The sequence below is a fragment of the Dendropsophus ebraccatus genome, chromosome 7, assembly GCF_027789765.1.
Source record: "Dendropsophus ebraccatus isolate aDenEbr1 chromosome 7, aDenEbr1.pat, whole genome shotgun sequence".
Lineage (NCBI taxonomy): Eukaryota > Metazoa > Chordata > Amphibia > Anura > Hylidae > Dendropsophus > Dendropsophus ebraccatus.
Window position 1 is genome coordinate 115,928,998 of NC_091460.1, and position 21,300 is coordinate 115,950,297.

The window sequence follows — 21,300 nt, forward strand, 5'->3', positions numbered from 1 at the left end:
GTCTGGGAATGACAAACTAAAATAAGAACTTCATCCTTGATTCATTTTACTCATCTTGTCCGTAAGTTGTGCTGTCTTAACCCATTCAGGATTAAGGAGGTGATTGTATGTCTCTTTTTGCAGTGAATTGCCGCTCAGGGACATACAGTTATGTCATGGTATGAGCTGCGCCGGTGGGTCCTAGCTGTCAGTGATAGCCGGGCATCTGCCGTGACCCGCAATGAGCCAGTTTTGTGGCAATTAACCCTAACAGGGCTGTGATCAGTGCGATTGCAGCATCTATAGTGCTGAAAGGAGGGAGAATTCTCCCTCCCTTCCCCATCAAGGCCCTGATGGTTGCTATAACTGATACCAGTGATATCTGATAACAGCGCTGCGAGACACACAGGGAGTAAGTGAAGAACATTACACAATGGAACTGAGCTGCAATACCACACACAAACTGAGGACAAGAGTCATGTTTATACTGGGAAAAAGGCAGCCATATTTTCCTAATTCTGGATAATCCATTTAAAGTGATACTGTCATCCCCTTCCTCTCACTACATTTGGACAGTGTCAACTAGGCGGTGCTTCACAGCAGTTGGGCCCCACACCTTACTTGGGAAAAGGGGGCCCAATTGTCATGAAGCCCTGACAACTTGACACTGTTCATCTGCAGTGTCCTAGAGCGAGTGTCCACTGCTGTCTGTAGTAGCAAGTGTAGGTCGGTACTCAGGGGCATAGCTAATGTCTCTTGGGCCCTAGTGCAAGAGGTCAACTTGGGCCCCCCCTTACCACATACTGACTAATAACACCACCGCTGCTACTGAATAAAATCCTCTGTACATAGACCAATATCACTTCATACAGTCATATAGAGGTGGACGCACTGTACACAGGCTCTATACACCATATACATTACAGTGCAGTTATATCAAGTGACTCACGGGACGTCTTCATCTTCTCCATCTGCCCTGGGCCGTTATGAGAACTTCTCCAAACCACGAATCCACAAAATCTGCCAGAGAAAGATATTAGGCTCCTCGCTCCTCACCATCCTCATCTCTCTACACACTACACATCTGTATTGGCCCCTTTACACCCTCATTTAGTAGGTAGCCCTGACACTATGTGATCACCCTTATAGTACATATCCCCCTATTGTATACACCCCCATGTAGTCCACCTTATAGATGGCCCCCCAATGTTTCCCCCTTATAGATGGCCCCCTGTGTTGTCCCTATTATAGATGCCCCCCCCATGTTATCCCCCATATAGATGGCCCCCCACGTTATCCCCCTTACAGATGCCCCCCATGTTGTCCCCTCCTCCTGCCCCTCCATCATCATACTACTACCCCTTTCATCCTCCTGCCCCTCCATCATCATACTACAACCACCTCCATCTTAATACTACTACCCCTTCATCCTCCTGCCCTTTCATCATCATACCACTACACCCCTCATCATCCTCTTGTTCCTTCATCATCATTCCACTACACCCCTCCTCATCCTCTTGTTCCTTCATCATCATACCACTGCACCCCCCATCATCCTCTTGTTCCATCATCATACCACTACACCCCCCATCATCCTCTTGTTCCATCATCATACCACTACACCCCTCATCATCCTCTTGTTCCACCATCATCATACCACTACACCCCTCATCATCCTCTTGTTCCATCATCATACCACTACACCCCCCATCATCCTCTTGTTCCATTATCATACCACTACACCCCTCATCATCCTATTGTTCCACCATCATTATACCACTACACCCCTCATCATCCTCTTGTTCCACCATCATCATACCACTACACCCCTCATCATCCTCTTGTTCCATCATCATACCACTACACCCCCCATCATCCTCTTGTTCCATTATCATACCACTACACCCCTCATCATCCTATTGTTCCACCATCATCATACCACTACACCCCCCATCATCCTCTTGTTTCACCATCGTCATACCACTACACCCCTCATCATCCTCTTGTTCCACCATCATCATACCACTACACCCCATCATCCTCTTGTTCCATCATCATACCACTACACCCCTCATCATCCTCTTGTTCCATCATCATACCACTACACCCCTCATCATCCTCTTGTTCCTTCATCATACCACTACACCCCTCATCATCCTCTTGTTCCTTCATCATCATACCACTGCACCCCCTCATCATCATCTTGTTCCATCATCATACCACTACACCCCTCATCATCCTCTTGTTCCATCATCATACCACTACATCCCTCATCATCCTCTTGTTCCCTTATCATCATACCACTACACCCCCCATCATCCTCTTGTTCCATCATCATACCACTACACCCCTCATCATCCTCTTGTTCCTTCATCATACCACTACTACCCCCCATCATCCTCTTGTTACATCATCATACCACTACACCCCTCATCATGCTCTTGTTCCTTCATCATCATACCACTGCACCCCCTCATCATCATCTTGTTCCATCATCATACCACTACACCCCCCATCATCCTCTTGTTCCATCATCATACCACTACACCCCTCATCATCATCTTGTTCCTTCATCATATCATTACACCCCTCATCATCCTCTTGTTCCTTCATCATCATACCACTACACCCCTCATCATCCTCTTGTTCCATCATCATACCACTACAACCCCCATCATCCTCTTGTTCCATCATCATACCACTACAACCCCCATCATCCTCTTGTTCCATCATCATACCACTACACCCCTCATCATCCTCTTGCTCCTTCATCATCATACCACTACACCCCTCATCATCCTCTTGTTCCTTCATCATCATACCACTACACCCCCCATCATCCTCTTGTTCCATCATCATACCACTTCACCCCTCATCATCCCCTTTAAAACAAAAAAAATCTATACTCACCTGAATGATTTCTCTAGTCCCCTAATCACACGCGCTGGCGGGGCTTCCCGCGGAGGGGGCGGAGCTTCGCGGGACCTGTTTTTTTTTCAACACAATGCTCCCTCTGCCGGAAGTACTTCCCCAGCCTGCCTCATGTGATCGCAAGCAAAAACATTGCTTTGCCACTGTCGGTACTTATGTGTATATGCTCTGGGGCTCAAATGCATAGTGAGGTACTCCCACCTCTTCATGTCACTGTATTTAGTACCTTAGGTAGCACAAATGAAGGGAGATACTAGGGTTAACGGTTTTCCTGATTGATTGTATTGTCCTATTATAAGACCACTGTTTATTGTTCTACCAATCCTTGGGCTCGGTACTTCACACTGTCTAAGCCACAGGCCAGGATTAGGGCAGTGTACAGAAAGAGTACCCTTTAGAGATGAGCAAATTTACAGTAATAACAGAGCGAAGTGCTACATTATCCCTGCAATCCGCTCATCAGCCTGCTTCCTTATAACTGACTGCCGATCTGTGTCACTCCTCTCCAGGTGCTGGGAAAACTGGATCCAGTACTGGGGAACTCATCCCAGTTTTTCAGGACTGGATCCAGCTGTTCCCAGCACCCAGAGCACATTGAGTTAAATGGCAGAAGACTGATGAATGGATTGCAGAGATGATGAAGCAGTTTGCTTTGTTATTATGTTAAATTTGCTCACCTCTAGTGTCCTCCTGCCGCAGTAACTACCAGGGCCGGGCCTGGAGGCCATGTTTACTGTGTGGGAATATGTGCCAAAACCTCTACCTTATTCTTCTACCAGTCTTATCCTCCTAGGCATGTCCTGCTAGTGCCTTAAAGTGGTGAGCCTGCAGTAAAGGGAATCAAAGGTTGCAGTTCTCTCTCTTACTGAAGGTCATTCCAGGATTTCCAAATCAGTAGTTAGGTAAGCGATTATATCGGAGGAAGGTATCTCGTAATATTGATCATTGCGGCCTTCAATATTTCGATATTGACGCCTTCTTCCACCATGATCCAGTAGTGGGAACTTTTATAACACTCCTTTTTTGTGAATACCACAGGAAAAAGTAAAAATGCTCAATGCCCATTTAAATCAAAGGGTTAGCTATGTAATACAGAAAAGGCTAGGCTAAGGGCTGCTTTAGTCATGGGGCAAATGGTGAAGTTCCTGATGTTTCCACCTTCTCATAGTTGGAAACTATAACAGAGCAAGGAGACATCAGCTGTTTACTATCAGACTTGGAGTATGTAAGTTTGTACACATACAAAGAATATAAACAAAGCCTTTAAAGGATATTTTTATTCAAAAACATTTATTTGTTGCTCATATTACTCATAATCTGCTTGAATGCAAAAGTTACAGTATAAAAACATATAAGGCAATATGTACAAGTACAATACAAAAATAGATTGGTTATCCTGTAATAATAACACTGTCAGATTTAGGGTATGTTCACACAACCTTTTCAAGGGGATAATACATCCGCACTTTGATAATTGCGGCCGTAAATAATGATCATGATGGTTATTTAGATCCATAGTTGTCAATAGACTGATTTTTACATAAAAAAACCTAAGGAAATAAATTGCCAGGTTTTCTTCAGGTATTCTTTTGCCCCAAAGTAATGACCCAGCGTTGCACATTTTAAATTTAAGTATACAACAATAACTACTCAATTAAGATTTCCATATCACCTGATTGGCACATTGTAACAGTGCAGTCCGTTCCTTCCATCGCAGCTCGGTTACTGAGATTTCCTCCAGTTTTTACTTATGCAAATGTTTGGTTTGGTGCACTGGATGTTGTCCCAGTGCCCCCCAGTGCACCAATATCTCCTCCCCTCAGTGACACAATGCCTTCAGAATCAAGTCTGTCCCCAGCAGACAAGTACAAACCAGAGGAGCTCTCAGAAACCGGGCAGCGATGAGAGGAACAGACGGCACTGTCCCAATGTGCGTGGCGATCATTCAACAATATGGAAATCTTACTGAGTATATATAGTGGTACATTCACTGTAAGCCATGCCCCTTTAATCAAAACCCAGCCTCTTTTGCCACAAAGCCACTCCCCCTTGTCTAAAAGTGCGAAATGTGTCTAAAAAGGCGCATGGCATGCTTGCTAGACGTTTTGCAGAATTTGAGCTAGAATTCGAAGGCATTTAGATTGGTAAACTTGCTTCATTGTTTAAAATGTGCGGTATAAAAATTAGAAAACTTCCCATTGGTTTTAAAAGGCATTTCTATGCTAAATTAAAGCAAAAAAAAAATTTAAATTTAAAAAAAGAAATATTTTACAAACAAACTATACATTTAACATCTAAGGCTAGGTTCACACTTGTGTGGGGGATCTCTTGCAGACACCTTTTAGTGCCAGAAGTCGGAGGTTCATTCAGCAATAGACACCAATGGATCCTGGCGGATCCCGAGGGATCACATTGACTCCATTTGGGTTTTACACACTTTAGAGCTGGCATCTGAGTTAAGATTTTATTTTTCAAATTCAACTGCGATGTTTTATACTGTGAAATATAGAACTTAAAAAGATCTCAAAGTTATGGTCTATGGTTTACAGACTGCTACATGGCCTGAGGTCAGGGATGGATGAGAAAGCAACAGATCTGAATTCCGATGAGGTTTCACAATAGGGTTTTCCATGCAACTTCATGTTCATGCTAGTTCTTTCGCTGTTGTTTTACCTGCTTTTTAATACCCTGTTGAAATGACATTGAAAGATGTCAATACACGTGGTTTTAAGAAATGTTTTTTTATTTTTTTTTATATAGTATGTATATACAAACATGAACATATTTTAGTCTCAGACAGATAATCAAGTTTTATGTACAGTATGTCAACTGAATATTACTGGGCTAGACTATGCGATACACATTAGGGCTATGTTCACACTACGTATATTTCCGGCCGTAGTGCAAACCGCGAATATACGCACGCAGTTTTGAGGTTGATGCGTTCGCTTGAAAGTAAACAATATACGGCCGCACAATGCACACTACATATGAGCTTACGGCCGGATCGTATACGGCGCCGTGAAAAATGAACACGACCATTGTTTGAGGACGGAAATGTTCCAACTCACGGCCGAGGATTTACATGCGGTCCCGTACGAAGTACTTATTTCAGCCAAACTGAACATGATTTTTAGATCCAAAAGGTTCTGTGAGTTTTATTGGGCTGGGGGAAGATTTCCAAGTAAATGACCTGCTTCAGATCGCTTCGAAACAAGCTAGGGAAGCATAACTGTACTACGGCCGTATGTTCACGGTTCGCCTGCATGTTCGCAACATTTACGGCTGCGTGCGAACTACGGCCGGACTCATACGTAGTGTGAACATAGCCTTAAGCTGTGTTCCCACAATGTAAAAATAATGGAAAATAATGAGTGTTTGAGCGTTTTGCAACAACGGCGGTTATTTGCCCTTATTTTTACATTGTGGGAACAGAGCCTTAAAGGGGTAGTGCGGTATTTAACTTTTATTCACTAAATCACACACATTACAAACTTATACAACTTTGTAATGTGTGTTATTTAAGTGAATGGCCCCCTTCCCCATGTTCCCCCCACCCCGGAAGTATGGTGTATTATACTTACGTATTCGCTGTCGACCCCGGCCGCCATCTTGGGTCGATGACGTCATCTTCGGGAGGCCGGCTGGACCGCTCCAGCCGTCTCTCATGCCGGACCCCCTCTGCCGCCTCATCAGCTGTTCAGCCGCGATTGGCTGAGCACAGTTATACTCAGCCAATCACAGCTGAGCAGCTGATGACACGGGGTGCGGGGAACACGGTTAAGGGGGCCATTCACTTACATAACACACATTACAAAGTTGTATAACTTTGTAATGTGTGTTATTTAGTGAATAAAATTAAACGTCGCACTACCCCTTTAATGAGTATTCCCATTCTCATGATTGATGGGGATCCCAGAGGTCTGACTCCCGCAGTAATGATAGTGATGGCATATTTCAACAAGATAGAAAAAAAAAAACCTCCAAGGTTTCCTGCAAAGAAAAAAATCCTTTCTGTGTGGGATACATACTTGCTAACATGTGATTGTGACATTTCTCTTTATCTTACTGTAAAAGAAGACGTTTTCTGGTGCAAGACAAAACTTGAAGATCAAAATATGTTTACATAGTATTTACATAGTAACATAGTTTGTTAGGTTAAAAAAAACATCAGTCCATCCAATTCTGCCTATTCTTCTTCAATGTTAATTTACAGAAAAAAAACCTCCATGAAGCATAGTCATAGAATCAGTTTCCCAATTTTAGGCTATGTTCACACTACGTAAAATAACGGCCATTGTTTTCAAAGGCCGTTATTTTGAGGCCAAAACAACGGCCGTAGTTTCACGACCGTACGGGCTAGTCGTGAAACTATGGCCGTTGTTTAATTTTGATTCCTAGCATGTTTATAAACGGGATGAAACAGGTCATTTACTTTAAATTCTGTGCCCAGCCCGAGAAACCACTCAGAATTTTTTTTACATCAAAATCAAGTTTAATTCGGCAGATATAAGTTTTACGTTTGCGGCCGCATTGAAATACACGACCGTTGTTGCAGTATTACCGGCCGGAAATAATTGACGTGTTCATTTTTCACGGGGCCGTATAAACAACGGCCGTAATCTTATACGTAGTGTGAATTCAACGGCCGTAGTTACATTGCATTGCAGTCATTATGGGGAACCTCAAAACAACGGCCGTAGTTTTGCAGCGTGGACAACGGCCGTTATTTTACGTAGTGTGAACATAGCCTTAACGGAAATGCCATCCTGACTCCAAATCTGGCATTGATAATAAATTCCCAGGGCCCATTTCCACTAATAATACACAACATAAGGGAACAAGTGAGGTCTGTGGCATATAAAGCAGGGGAGATCGAGATCTGTTATTCCTCTACATACAATAAGTAATGTTATGTCTAAATGACCCTTTAAAGGGGGTATTCCAGCAGAAAAAAAAATTAATTCAAATTAACTGGTGTCAGAAAGTTATAAACATTTGTAATTTACTTCTATTTAAAAATCTCAAGTTCTCTAGTACTTATCAGCTGCTGTTTGTTCTGCAGGAATTGGTGTATTCCCTGCTTCCTGCCTCCACCTCTGTCCGTAACAGGAACTGTCCAAAGCAGGAAAGGTTTTCTATGGGATTTGCTGCTGCTCTGGACAGTTCCTGTGATGGACAGAGGTGGCAGCAGAGAGCACTGTGTCAGACTGGAGAGAATACAGTACTTTCTGCAGGAGATACTGCAGCTAATAAGTACTGAAAGACTTTTAACCCTTTAAGGACAGAGCAAATTTCGATTTTTGCGTTTTCGGTTTTTCCTCCTTGTGCATAAAAGGCCATAGCACTTGCATTTTTCCACCTAGAGACCCACATGACCCCTTATTTTTTGCGTCACTAATTGTACTTTGCAATTACAGGCTGAATTTTTCCATAAAGTACACTGCGAAACCAGAAAAAAATTTAAAGTGTGGTGAAATTGAAAAAAAAAACGCATTTTGTTTATTTGGGGGAAATGTGTTTTTACGCCATTCGCCCTGGGGTAAAACTGACTTGTTATATATGTTCCTCAAGTCGTTACGATTAAAACGATATGTAACATGTATAACTTATATTGTATCTGATGGCCTGTAAAAAATTTAAACCATTGTCAACAAATATACAACACTTAAAATCGCTCCATTCCCAGGCTTATAGCGCTTTTATCCTTTGGTCTATGGGGCTGTGCGAGGTGTCATTTTTTGCGCCATGATGTGTTCTTTCTATCGGTACCTTGATTGCGCATATACGACTTTTTGATCGCTTTTTATTACAATTTTTCTGGATTTGATGCGACCAAAAATGCGCAATTTTGCACTTTGGGATTTTTTTGCGCTGACGCCATTTACCGTGCGAGATCAGGAATGTGATTAATTAATAGTTCGGGCGATTACGCACGCGGCGATAGCAAACATGTTTGTTTATGTATTTATTTATTTACTTTTATTTATAACCTGGGAAAAGGGGGGTGATTCAGACTTTTATTAGGGGAGGGGGCTTTTTACTATTAACAACACTTTTTTTTTTACTTTTACACATATACTAGAAGCCCCCCTAGGGGACTTCTAGTATAAGTGCTTTGATCTCTCATAGAGATCTCTGCAGCATAGATATGCTGCAGAGATCCATGAGATAGGCACTCGTTTACTTCCGGCTGCTGCAGCCGGAAGTAAACGAGTGCCGAGCCGGGGACGGCGCCATCTTGGAGCGGTCCCCGGCCGGCTTCATTTGCGGAGATCGCTCCTCCGGGATAACATCCCGGAGGAGCGATCTCCCCACTAGACACCAGGGATGACGCTGCGTCCGGTAATCGGATGCAGCTGTCAACTTTGACAGCTGCATCCGATTACTGTATTAGCGGGCACGGCGATCGGACCGTGCCCGCTAATACCTACGGTCCCGGGCTACACGCGGCACCCGGGACCGGCGCGGTTCAGAGCGGGGCCGCCGCGCGGCCCCGCTCTGAACTCCCTTACCGGCATCAGGGCGTAAATTTACGCCCGATGTCGTTAAGGGGTTAATAGAAGTAAATTACAAATCTTTATAACTGCCTAAAACCAGTTGATTTAAATAAATAAAAAGTGCCTCATTGCTTTTTGTGGCTCCCCATAAAAATATAAATCGTGGTGCCCTCATTGTCCAGATCAGCGTCTTGATCAATCTCAAAATATAAATGAAACAAAATTTAAAGTGTCACTGGCGTTTAATTTTTTTTTTTTGCAGAAATCAATAGTCTAGGTGATTTTAAGAAACGTTGTAATTGGGTTTATTAGGCAAATATGCCATTATCTGCATTCAAAAAGACTTTCCCCAGGTCCCCCTCTTCTTCCTCTCCTTTCTGCCATCCACTGCTCATTATCAGGAAATCTCGACTAGTTTACATCAGTTGGGCCCTGTCTGTTCTATGGAGGGGGAGGGGAAGGAGGTAGATTAGTCGGCAGCAGAGAACAAAGGATTACACAGCGGGAACTGTGTGAAAGCTGCTATTCAGAGGTCAGACAAGTCAGTGCTGACCTCAGAGTAGATAGCCTGGTGATGTAGCTGTTAATTAACTCTTTGTTGTCTTGTTTTGGTGCCTCATCTCCCTCCACCCCTCCCTTCTCCATAGAGAACAATGAAGACAGGGGGAGAGCTTCAAACTGCTTTTTCACGATAAAAATGCATTTTTCAGCTGATAAACCCAATTACAAAGATTCTTAAAATCGCCTGTTCTATTGATTTCTGCACAAAAAAAAAATTAACGACAGTGACACTTTAAGAATAAAATGTATATGTATATAGAATCAGACACCACTCGACAAGCCATGTGATCTCATTCTGGGTAACGAATAAGATATGTTATGTGAGCGCACTTATTAATATAGGAAATATAATTTCTACGGACTACATATTTTAAGAGAATTGTAAAATAATACCTTTTTGGCAAGAATATTATTAATCATATGCTTCACCCACTTGACTTCTGGATTTAAACAGTTTTTCTGTCCATTTTTAAATGTAACACTGAAAAAGAATAAACACATCTAAAATAATTAATTGATGCTTTAAAAAATGGTCCTTTTCCTAAGAGATATTTAATTTTTGCATTACTTAGGTTATGTTTGGCAGTAATATTCAGCAACTGTACGCTACTATTTTGGCACTGTATGGCAGAGTTACTTGGAATTTGCAACTATAGTAGTATATAGATGCACATATAGTAACTGCGGTATCAGCCGAGTTACCATAGCAGGGATGGGGAACCTTCGGCCCTCTAGCTGTTGCAAAACTACAACTCCCATCATGCCTGGACAGCCGATGGCTTCTACTTACATGTCCTACTTAATATCCCTGTAGCCTGAACTTTTTGGATTTTCCATAAATTTCACCTGCCAGCCAGATATCCCAAACTTTGTGAGTAGTGTAATTGCCTAATGTAAATGAACCTATAAGAGTGACTACTTAAGTCAAAATATACTAACAGACAAGTAGATAGGAATATACTTCTCTCATCCAAATGCGGCTGACTTTTTTCACACAGAAATATACAGTAAGCATGGTGCAAATGACTAAATTCAGAGCACGCTCGTTCGGTGGATTTGAATGTGTGGCCTCACCCCAATGGGTCAGAGTCCGATTGCATCTGAAATTGTTATATTGATACTTACATGACTTCCACCCTGGAGCAGTAAGGACCTTTGTTAATAATCTCTACATTCAGAACTTGCGTCTTTTCAATTGGTCTTAACACGTTGACAGTCTTGATACATTGACAACGCAGATCTGCTGCCCTGACTACCCCTGTTGCAAGGAAAAAGATGTTTAGGCTTATAATTTCATTTTAAAGAATATTAAAATTTAACTAAAAGATAAATACAATGGTACTTTGGTTTAAGAGTAATTTGGATTAAGAGCGTTTTGCAAGAAGAGCTTACAGTTTTTCAAAATTGTAACTTGGTTTAAGAGCATTGCTTTGGTTTAAGAGCTCCCTGTAGTGGGTGGGAGTGGGGGAGGGGCATTGCCTGCACTGCGTGGTCTACAGCCCTGTACTCTGACCCAGGAAGCCTCCCTCACCTTCCAAATCATAGCAGATCCACCTCAGGCTGGGGCTTGCATCAGGGGACAGGACTGTGGAGGTAATCTCTTCATAGCTGTATCCCCTCTCTCCCCGGACAGAGAGTGCTGCATTTATGTGCCCACATATACCCTGCTCATTCCTTCATGCTCCCTGCAGACTCTGTCAGCCCTTGTGTTTTCCATCCTCTCCATTCCTGCTATAATGTGCCTGCACTTACACTCAGCTATACACACTGCTGCTATAATGTGCCTGCACTTACACTCAGCTATACACACTGCTGCTATAATGTGCCTGCATTCACAAACAGCCATTTAAACTGCTGTATACTAAGTTCCTGTCTCTGTCCTCCTGCACAGCTCTGTGATTCTCACTTCCTGGGCCATGCTGAACACCCCCCCTTCCCCCCCATTGCTGTCATGTGACCACACAGACCTCAGTCCTGCTTCTCTATTCTTGCCTGTTGTACTACGCTACTGCATTATGGGGATCTTTAGCTCCATCCTGTATCTAAAAACTGCTGCTGCTGTGTTATCAGGTTTATGCACCTACTACACATTATACTTCACATGCTGATTGCTATACTGTACAGTAACTTATACTATGACACATTCAGCTGTTTCTCATTGTTTTTTTCATCTGTTTTACATGTTATTCAGAATAAAAAAAAAATCATTAGTTTTGGGGTGTTGAACCAATTGTCTGCATTAAAATTATTAGAGAATGGGAAAAAAATTGCATTTTATTTTTTAATTTTACCACACACATAATTTTTTTCTGGTTTCGCAGCATACTTTATGCTAAAATTAAGTCTGTCATTGCAAAGTACAATTAGTAGGGCAAGAAATAATGTGGGTCTGTAGGTGAAAAAATGCAAGTGCTATGGCCTTTTAAAGGGGAACTCCGGATAAGAAAAACTTGTTTTCTATTAAAAGTACATTAAAAGTTATATAGATGTGTCTATACAATGTATTACTGTATCTGTGCGGTTCTGTCACACTGGTGGCTCATAGAAATCCAGGAAGTGAAGAAAAATGGCCTCTGTGCAAATCCACATTGTCTCCTGCTCCCTCTGCTCTCCCACCTTAGGAGACAAAGATTCCATGCCTCTGTCTTACATTGTGTGTGTGTTTGCTAGGCACAGGCTGATGATGCAGAGAGGGGGCAGGGTGTGAATCACCATCTCAGACCGTCCAGAAGCAGGTGTTTCAACTTCGCTGATTGTGCAAACGTCTACAGAGAAATTAGGGCTGTGTTCACACATGTTGGAGTGTCATTGCAGTACTGCAGCGTCTTCACAAAAATGATGCAGTAACACAAATAGATAATGCTAAACAGCAGAGAGGCCGGCGCTGCCAATCCCACCTGCACAAAAAACAAGGCATAAACATTATATCTCATCTATATCATAAAAATGAAAGTCTGTCTGTCTGTCCTGTATAGACTTCCAAACGCCTGAACTGTCTGACCCGAAATTTGGCACACAAAAACATTGGGTGCCCGGGAAAGTTATAGCGAAGGTCCCGTCCCCGCCAGATGTACAGGAGGGGAGGGGTAAGGGGAAGAGCGCCCCATAGAGATGAATGGGAAAATCTCCTCACTGCAAACACAGGTGATATAATTAGAAACGGCAGTTGGAGCCTTAGCAACCAATAGGATTACTGCTTTCATTTTCACAGGGATTGGTTGCTAGGGCAGCTGCCTCACAACAGATCCACAGAAATAAACACAGTAAGGGCCTTCACACCTACCGGATCCGCAGCAGATTTCACGCTGTGAGTTAGCAACAAGATCCGCTGCGGATCCAGTAGTGTGAAGGTGAATGGGTCCCATACACGCTGCATGTATGGGACCCGGCCCCTTTAATCCCCGCGCCTCCGAATGCCTGCTCACCCGCAGTCCCTTTAACCCCCGGCCGCCCGCCCGCAGTCCGCAGCCCCCGGCCTAGAGCATAAATTACCAGCTCGGCGCAGGGGTTAAAGGGGTCGGGTCCCATACATGCAGCGTGTATGAGACCCATTCACCTTCACACTACTGGATCCACAGCGGATTTCGTTGCTAACTCACAGCGTGGAATCTGCTGCGGCTCCGGTAGGTGTGAAGGCACCCTAACAGTGTATATACGGGTGGAGATTTATCAAACATGGTGTAAAGTGACACTTGCTCAGTTGCCCCTAGCAACCAATGAGATTCCACCTTTCAGTTTCCAAAGAGTCTGTGAAGAATGAAAGGTGGAATCTGATTGGTTGCCGGGGGCGACTGAGCCAGTTTCACTTTACACCATGTTTGATAAATCTCACCCATTGTGTATACAGTAAGGGGCTTACCTGCTGGGTGGTGATATTGGGGAATGTATACAGTAAGGGCGTGTTAGGAAATGTATACAGTATGGGGGCTACCTGGGGGGCAGGGGTGGTGGTGGTGTATACAGCATGGGGGCCACTTAAAGGGGGGAGTGTATACAGCATGGGGGCTACCTGCCGGAGTGGAGTGTATACAGTATAGGGACTACCTGCAAGTGGGGGTGTATACAGCATGGGGGCTACCTCCCGGGGTGGAGTGTATACAGTATAGGGACTACCTGCAGGGGGGGAGTGTATACAGTATGGGGGCCACCTGCCGGGTAGGAGTGTATACAGTATAGGGGCTACCTGTGGAGTGTATACAGTATAGGGACTACCTGCAGGGGGGGAGTGTATAGCATATGGGGGATACCTGCAAAGGGGGGGGTAGTGTATACAGTATGGGGGCTACCTGCAAGGGGTGGGGGGAGTGTATACAGTATGAGGGCTACCTGCAGGGGTGGAGTGTATACAGTATAAGGGCAACCTGTGGGTGGTGAAGTGTACAGTATGGGGGCTACCTGCAAGAAAGGGGGAGTGTATACAGTATGGGGGCTACCTGCAAAGGGGAGGGGGAGTGTATACAGTGTGGGGGCTACCTGTGGGGGTGGAGTGTATACAGTATTGGGGCTACCTGCAAGGGGGAGTGTATAGAGTATGGGGGCTACCCGCAGGGGTGGGGGGTGTATCCAGTATGGGGGCTACATATGGGGTGGAGGGTATACAGTATGGGAGCAACCTGCAAGAAGGGGTGAGTGTATAAAGTATAGGGACTACCTACAAGGGGTAGGGGGTGTATAGAGTTTGGGGGTTACCCGCAGGGGGGGGGTTGTATACAGTATGGGGGCTACCTGCGGGGGGGGGGGGGAGTGTATACAGTATTAGAAACTTTGAAACCTCTTCTGTGTTTTCCTCACCAAGGATGAAGGGTAGTGCCTAAGAGGGCCAGATTATGATGATGCAGGATTGTGTATGCACTTATTATTATAAGCTGCAGGTTTTCTACATACACACACACTTATGGTCTGCAGTCGGAGGGGGGGGGGGCAAACTATACACTACAGGTAAACAGGACCCCAGAACTATACACTACAGGTATACAGGACCTCCCCTAACACTGTCAATGTTGTATATAGCCAGGCTCAGCATAACACTACCAATGTTACACATAACCAGGCTGTATATAACACTGCCAAAGTTGTATATAACCAGGCTGTATATAACACTGCCAATGTTGTATATAACCATGCTCAGTATAACACTGTTAATGTTGTATGCCAAGCTGTATACTGTATAACACTATCAATGTTGTACATAATTAGGCTGTATACTGTATAACACTACCAATGTTGTATATAACCAGACTTTGTATATAACACTGCCAATGTTGTATATAACCAGGCTCTGTATAACACTACCAATGTTGCATATAACCAGGCTGTATATTACACTGACAATGTTGTATATAACCAGGCTGAATATTACACTGACAATGTTGTATATAACCAGGCTGTATATAACACTGACAATGTTGTATATAACCAGGCTCTGTATACAGTCTGATCACATGACATCTCAGTTTGGCTATTAGGTATGTAGGATGTTTAAAGTTTTTAATTTCTAATGTGTATAAGCTACAATTTACATAAACAGTGCAGAACTGTCAGGGTATATAGCGTATAAAGTTGTATGTACTGTATGGCTCCTGGCAATTTTCTCTTAAACAAAAAAACACAAACAAGGGCATAGATTGGCCTCCTGGGCGACCTTGGAACAAATCTAATTAACACACTGACACTTTTTACCCGGGCAAAGCCGGGTACATTTTCTAGTGTAAGATAATATCGGATAATTTCCTTATTGTGGGAATTAGCTTCAAAGCTAAAAGATGCTCGATCATAATATGTGCGTGGAGATGAAAAGAAAAAAAAAATTTAATTTAAAAAGTTCTTTGCTTTATTCCAATATCAGCATTACAGGTAGAGAATACTGTGTGCTGTGTGGTGTTACAGGTAGAGAATACAGTGTGCTGTGTGGTGTTACAGGTAGAGAATACAGCGTGCTGTGCGGGTGGGACCACAATGAAATTATAAAGTACTGCAAATAATTCAGTAACACAATGAAACTGCAATGTGTGAACACAGCCTAGATGTTCTGCAATAGATTTGGTCGGGAATGGGCAGGGTGGAGGACTGTGATGGAACAGCTGAGGGAAAGCATTGCATTCTGGAACCTGTAGTACTGAGTATATCTGCTCAACCAGGAAATACAAAAAACACAAAACAGAACAAAACTCCCCAAAACAAATGGATTTTTGGTAGTTTCAAAACTGGGATAGATAGGTAAGTATTGTTATATGCTTCTGCAGAAGTTTCATTTTTTTTTACCTCTTCCTGAAGTTCCCCTGTAAGCACAAGGAGGAAAAAACGAAAAAGGAAAAATGAAAATTGGCCTTGTCTTCTAAGGCCTTATGCACATGTTCAGTAATTTTTTCTGGTCCTGAAACAACCCGCTAAAAATTACGGATTGGACATCCTTATTCCAACCGTATTGCATCTGTATTTCCGTAAATCCATTTTTACTACTCCAATGCTTTTCAATGCACTTCATCCGTATTTTTTTGCGGAAATACGGATGCCAACATGTTACAATCCTTAAACAATTGATTTCAATGAGAGGGTTCCTAAAAAAATCAGGGTCCGCACCGGGTCCGTACTAGGACATGTCCTTTTTTTTTCAGGATTGATTTTCATCCATTTCTGCTACTGATAGTGTGAATAGCCCAATAGACATCAATGTGCACTAACTCGGATCCGTAAATTACGGAACGTGTGCATAAGGCCTAAGGGTTAATGTTATAAACTTATAAACTGTCAGGGTAAACTGATATAACTATGAGTTAAACTTTAGTAACGTAAAAGAACACATTTCTTCAAGGAGCTCTCTTTGACAATACATTTAGGTTATAAATTGCACCTATGATAAACTGATCAAAAGGTCTCTTAAAAAAAACAGCCTGACATAAGATCCTATATAAAAAGTAGCCTGATATTTCCTGTTTTCTTCAGCTGTCAGATTTGCTGTGCAAGCAAGAGGGTCAGCAAAAGCTAATGATTTCAATGACAGATGATAGTTCTGTGGAACTGCTGGAGGTTTAGATAAGATACCATTATAAAACTGAGAAGAAGTGATGGAGAAAGATTTACACAATAAAACGATTTCTCTTTCATTGCTGTAACCTTCCTATTAATCTTTTTCTATGTATGTATCTATTTATGATTACATAACTGGAAGACTATCCTCAGACCCACCATAAAAAAAGATTTTTCCACAATGGTAGGATGAGGGAACACTTTGAATAATTTTACCTGCCACCATAACAGCCAAAGCACTCTATTACTCTTACCACCAAAATCCATTATTCATACCCCTTGAAGGGGTACTCCATGTTAAAACACTTAACCCTTATCAAGAGGATAGGGCACAGGTGTCAAACTGTGGCCTTACAGCTGTTGCAAAACTACACATCCCATCCAAAGTTTTGGCTTTGGCTGTCTAGGCATGGAAATTTTTGGGTAGTAGTTGGAGGGCAGCGAGTTTGACACTCCTGGGATAGGATATAGGTGTCAAATTGCAAGTCCAACCACTGGAAACCCTGTGATCTCAAGGACCTGAGTCTTTTTTTGAAACATTGTCTATGGGGCTGCCACAGATAGTCGAGTTCAACAATTGGCTATCTTTGTCAGCTTCACAGACAAAGTTTTCATAGTGAACATTTATTTATTGTATGCTTTTTTTTACATTGGCAGTCAACTGGTTAGTGTATACTTAGATGAAAATTGCCATACCATTATAAAATTATTAATTATTAATTATTATTATTATTATTATTATTATTATTATTATTATTATCATCATAGTATCGTAGTACCCTTGTCGCAGCTGCTATATTCCAAAGTTATCTCCTCATGTCTGAAGCCCAGAGGGCTGGATCATTTCAGTCACTCAAGTCTGGCCCTGATGTGAGCATCTGGCCTGTCTGTTCCCTGCAAGGCCGTGTAAGGAGAAGTGGTTAAGGTCTACAAGCTTGCTGTAGCTCTAGCTGTGATAGAGAATCTATGTCTACTTCCAGTTCAGGAAGCAATTGAGGAGACACTAGAACACCATGTCTAGGATGCCTGATGAAGAAGGGACTTCACCCTCGAAACGCGTTGCATTATGAGTAAAAGTGGGAACTGACACCAGAAGCTGGAAGTCTTCTTTTCCACTAGATCAGAGGAATCGAGCCAATTATAATATTTATGGCAATAATATTAGTTCCCTATATACTGTTATTTGGTAAATAACTGTATGACTATTTGCGGTATTGCTGCTCCTGAAGAAACTAAATGGAAACTATGATCCCTATTCTAAGTATTCATTTAAAACACTGTAACTTTTCTTCTCTTTACTGTAAGAGTATTTGATTGGTTGCATACAGTGGACATCAGTAAAATTAAAGAGGTATTCTCACCTCATAAGCTTTTTGTTAAATGTTAGCTAATGCAAAAGTAAGGCCAGGACCTCATAAACTGGTGAGTACACTGTACAGCTTCTGCGCCTCCCTCACCTGGCGGTTGGGAATATCACCTATAGGGGGACACTAATGGTAAAATTAGCTACGGAGGGGATCTTTCTAATGAGGGACACTGCCTACAGGGGGGATCTGGCTACCGGTGGAAGTTACATTTGTGGAGACCTGGCTAATGGTGAAAATTACATACAGGGGACCTATTTTATTTTTAAAACTAGCTACAGGGGGCACCTACCTAATGAAGAAGACTACCTATTAGGAAGACCTACCTAATGGCTTGTGGTGGCACCTATCTACAGTAGTGACCTACCTACTTGGTGTGTCTGTGTAGCGGGTACCCTTCCCCCCAACCTGTTTACCTACTCTCTTTACTGTGCAAGACACCAAAGAGGACATTATTACCATTTGGGGTGTTATATGTTGGGAAAGCAAAGTAGGGAGCTGAAGGATTTGAAGCTTCAGATGTTTGCCTTGCATGTTCTGCACAAATGAGTTATTATCTGGCCCAGATGGATAAGAAAAGGAAAAGTGAACTCCAATCAGGGAAAGATGCCCCCTATTAGTTACTAAATGTAACTGTAGTGTAATCTCTTATAGTTCTATATGGTCAGTGGTAGTATCATTTGATTGGGTGAACCTGATTTGGCCATTGGTTTTTGTTATTAGAGTAGAAATCATTGATCTGAATTGATGTCCTGTTGAGCAAATGAATATTGGCAGCCCCTCTTGTAGTTCACCTTCCCCCCATGTGCGCTCCTCCCCACTCAATTTCGGTGCATGTAATAATAATAATAATAATAATAATAATAATGAGGAGCAAACGATTGCTGACATGACAGCTCGCTTGCTCCTAAATATCGGGCCATCTATTACGGCCCTTACCCACCCTGGACTACTCCACCCATCCTCTTCATGAGTACCACAATAGTTATAATAATGAGAGAGATAAACGGTAGTATCAGCTATAGCACAGAGACTGTAGAAACTCACGTAAAATGCACTCCTTTGTTTCAGAAATTGCACTCAATGGATGTGTACATGCACTTTGCCATGCAGGGATCCATTAATACAGCCCCCAGGTTCATAGTATGGCCATATAACTTCCATGTAGGAGTGGATAGAACAATACAAAGTTCATACAAAGTTTTTTAGTATGACCACTCTTCAGAATAATGATCCAACTGATATCTGCTATTCTCCACTTATTAACAGTGAGTTAAGTGTTAATTTAACAACTACACCTTCATTCTCCACTGCTCTTGCTGCCTACCCACATATGACTATAAGATCAATCTTAAGTGACAGTTCATGAGACTGGTACAACTACAAGCAAGGAAAAATCTCTTACCACTGGAGATCAGAAGCATTGCTGATAGCTGAAACAGGATGACGAATACCAATGGGGATGGGATTGTGCGCTGCATTCTTTGAGCTGTACAAGCGTAGATAGAAGAATCTGAATGTAGAGCTTCCTTCTGTCAGCTTGTGCCCTGATCCTCTGCATAGCTGCACTTTCTTTTATACTTACAGGCTGAGGAGGAAAGAGTTACAGGGACAATGTCAGAGATTACAGAATCACGCCTTCTTTTCAAGAGACGTACTTCTTGAACCTCTTCAGGGGAAATTCAATCAGTGCCGTAGGTGGGCAGATTTACATAAGAGAAACACAACTTTCTTCACCGTCTCGCCAAAAATAATTTCATTTCAGATTGAATAGTTCTACATTTTATCGTCAAAAGAATATTATCTATATATATTGGAGAGGTATACTTTGTTTTGATCCAAGGCAACATAATACTAAGAGATAAAAAACACCTATGAAATAATAGACTAAGGCTATGTTCACACTGCGTATGAGACCGGCCGTTCCGTGACCCGGCCGGGGTCACGGAACGGCGGGTCTCTGGCCGGATCATCTCGGCCGGATGATCTTTTGGCCGCATCCAATGCGGGCGCATCAGCACGCGCCCACATCAGAGCTTGCCATAGCCCACAGTGAAGCGAGCGGCCGGAGCCGCTTGCTTCACTGTGTGAACTGACAGGTCTTTCTGACCTGCCAGTTTTTTCCGGAGCCGCACAGATCCGGCTTGGAGCGTATACGATGTGTGTACGCTCCGTCCGGGATTCCATTGCACATAGGCTATGTCCCACCCCACAAAACTACAGCCGTAGTTTTACGCAGTGTGAACATAGCCTTAAGGGGTATTACCATCTCAACTGATATAGGGCTCATGAAGTTTTAGACCATGTTCACATAACGTATATTTTCGTAAAAGTACAGCCGTTGCAGTGAAGGGACTTGGGTAGTCGGGAGCTGGTAAGTATGTTTTTACCTTTTCTATGTCTCCCTCTGACATCCCACATCAGGTATTGTCCATAGAAAATAATGGTTAAAAAATTGGTCTGGTAGGGGGTGGTCTTCTCAAAGAAGTGGTCTGCTGGAGCGGCTTCACTGTATTGACGTTTAATTCCTTGCTTTTGATGATCAACCAAAGTGACCGCTAAACAATTCCCAATAGCTCTGAGGTGTAGACACATTTATTAGCAATATGCAAAATAGAGCCAGTGGAGCCTCATTTAAGAGTCTCAAAACACAAGACTATCCAGATATCCCTCCGGGAAGGGCCCAGCCAAGGGGTGGCTCTTGTATGGAAACCACCAAAACCACCATATTAAGTGGCCCTATCAGTCAATGCACCCAGGATTTCACTGTATTGAGCGTTTTAGCTAGCAACCGTGTTATCTTTGGCTGGTCTCCCTGAGATCAATGATGTGTTTCCCGTATATTTATTAGCAAGTATTTCCAGAAAACTGTTAGGCAACCTCAAGGTGAGTTTAACAAGATTTTTCTTTAGAAGTGCCAAATGTCATTAGTATTATAG

General features: G+C 42.8%; 1 protein-coding gene across 1 annotated transcript; it reads right to left on the bottom strand.

Annotated features, from left to right (window-relative positions):
• Nucleotides 1–4,176: 4,176 nt before the first annotated feature.
• On the bottom strand, nt 4,177–19,934 carry LOC138796990 (growth-regulated alpha protein-like). Its single transcript, XM_069976753.1, has 4 exons — nt 19,767–19,934; nt 11,097–11,229; nt 10,365–10,452; nt 4,177–5,598 (listed from the first exon to the last, which is right to left on the bottom strand). Exons 1-4 carry the CDS (start codon nt 19,840–19,842, stop codon nt 5,560–5,562), a joined length of 336 nt encoding a protein of 111 aa, XP_069832854.1. The 5' UTR covers nt 19,843–19,934; the 3' UTR covers nt 4,177–5,559.
• Nucleotides 19,935–21,300: the final 1,366 nt, after the last annotated feature.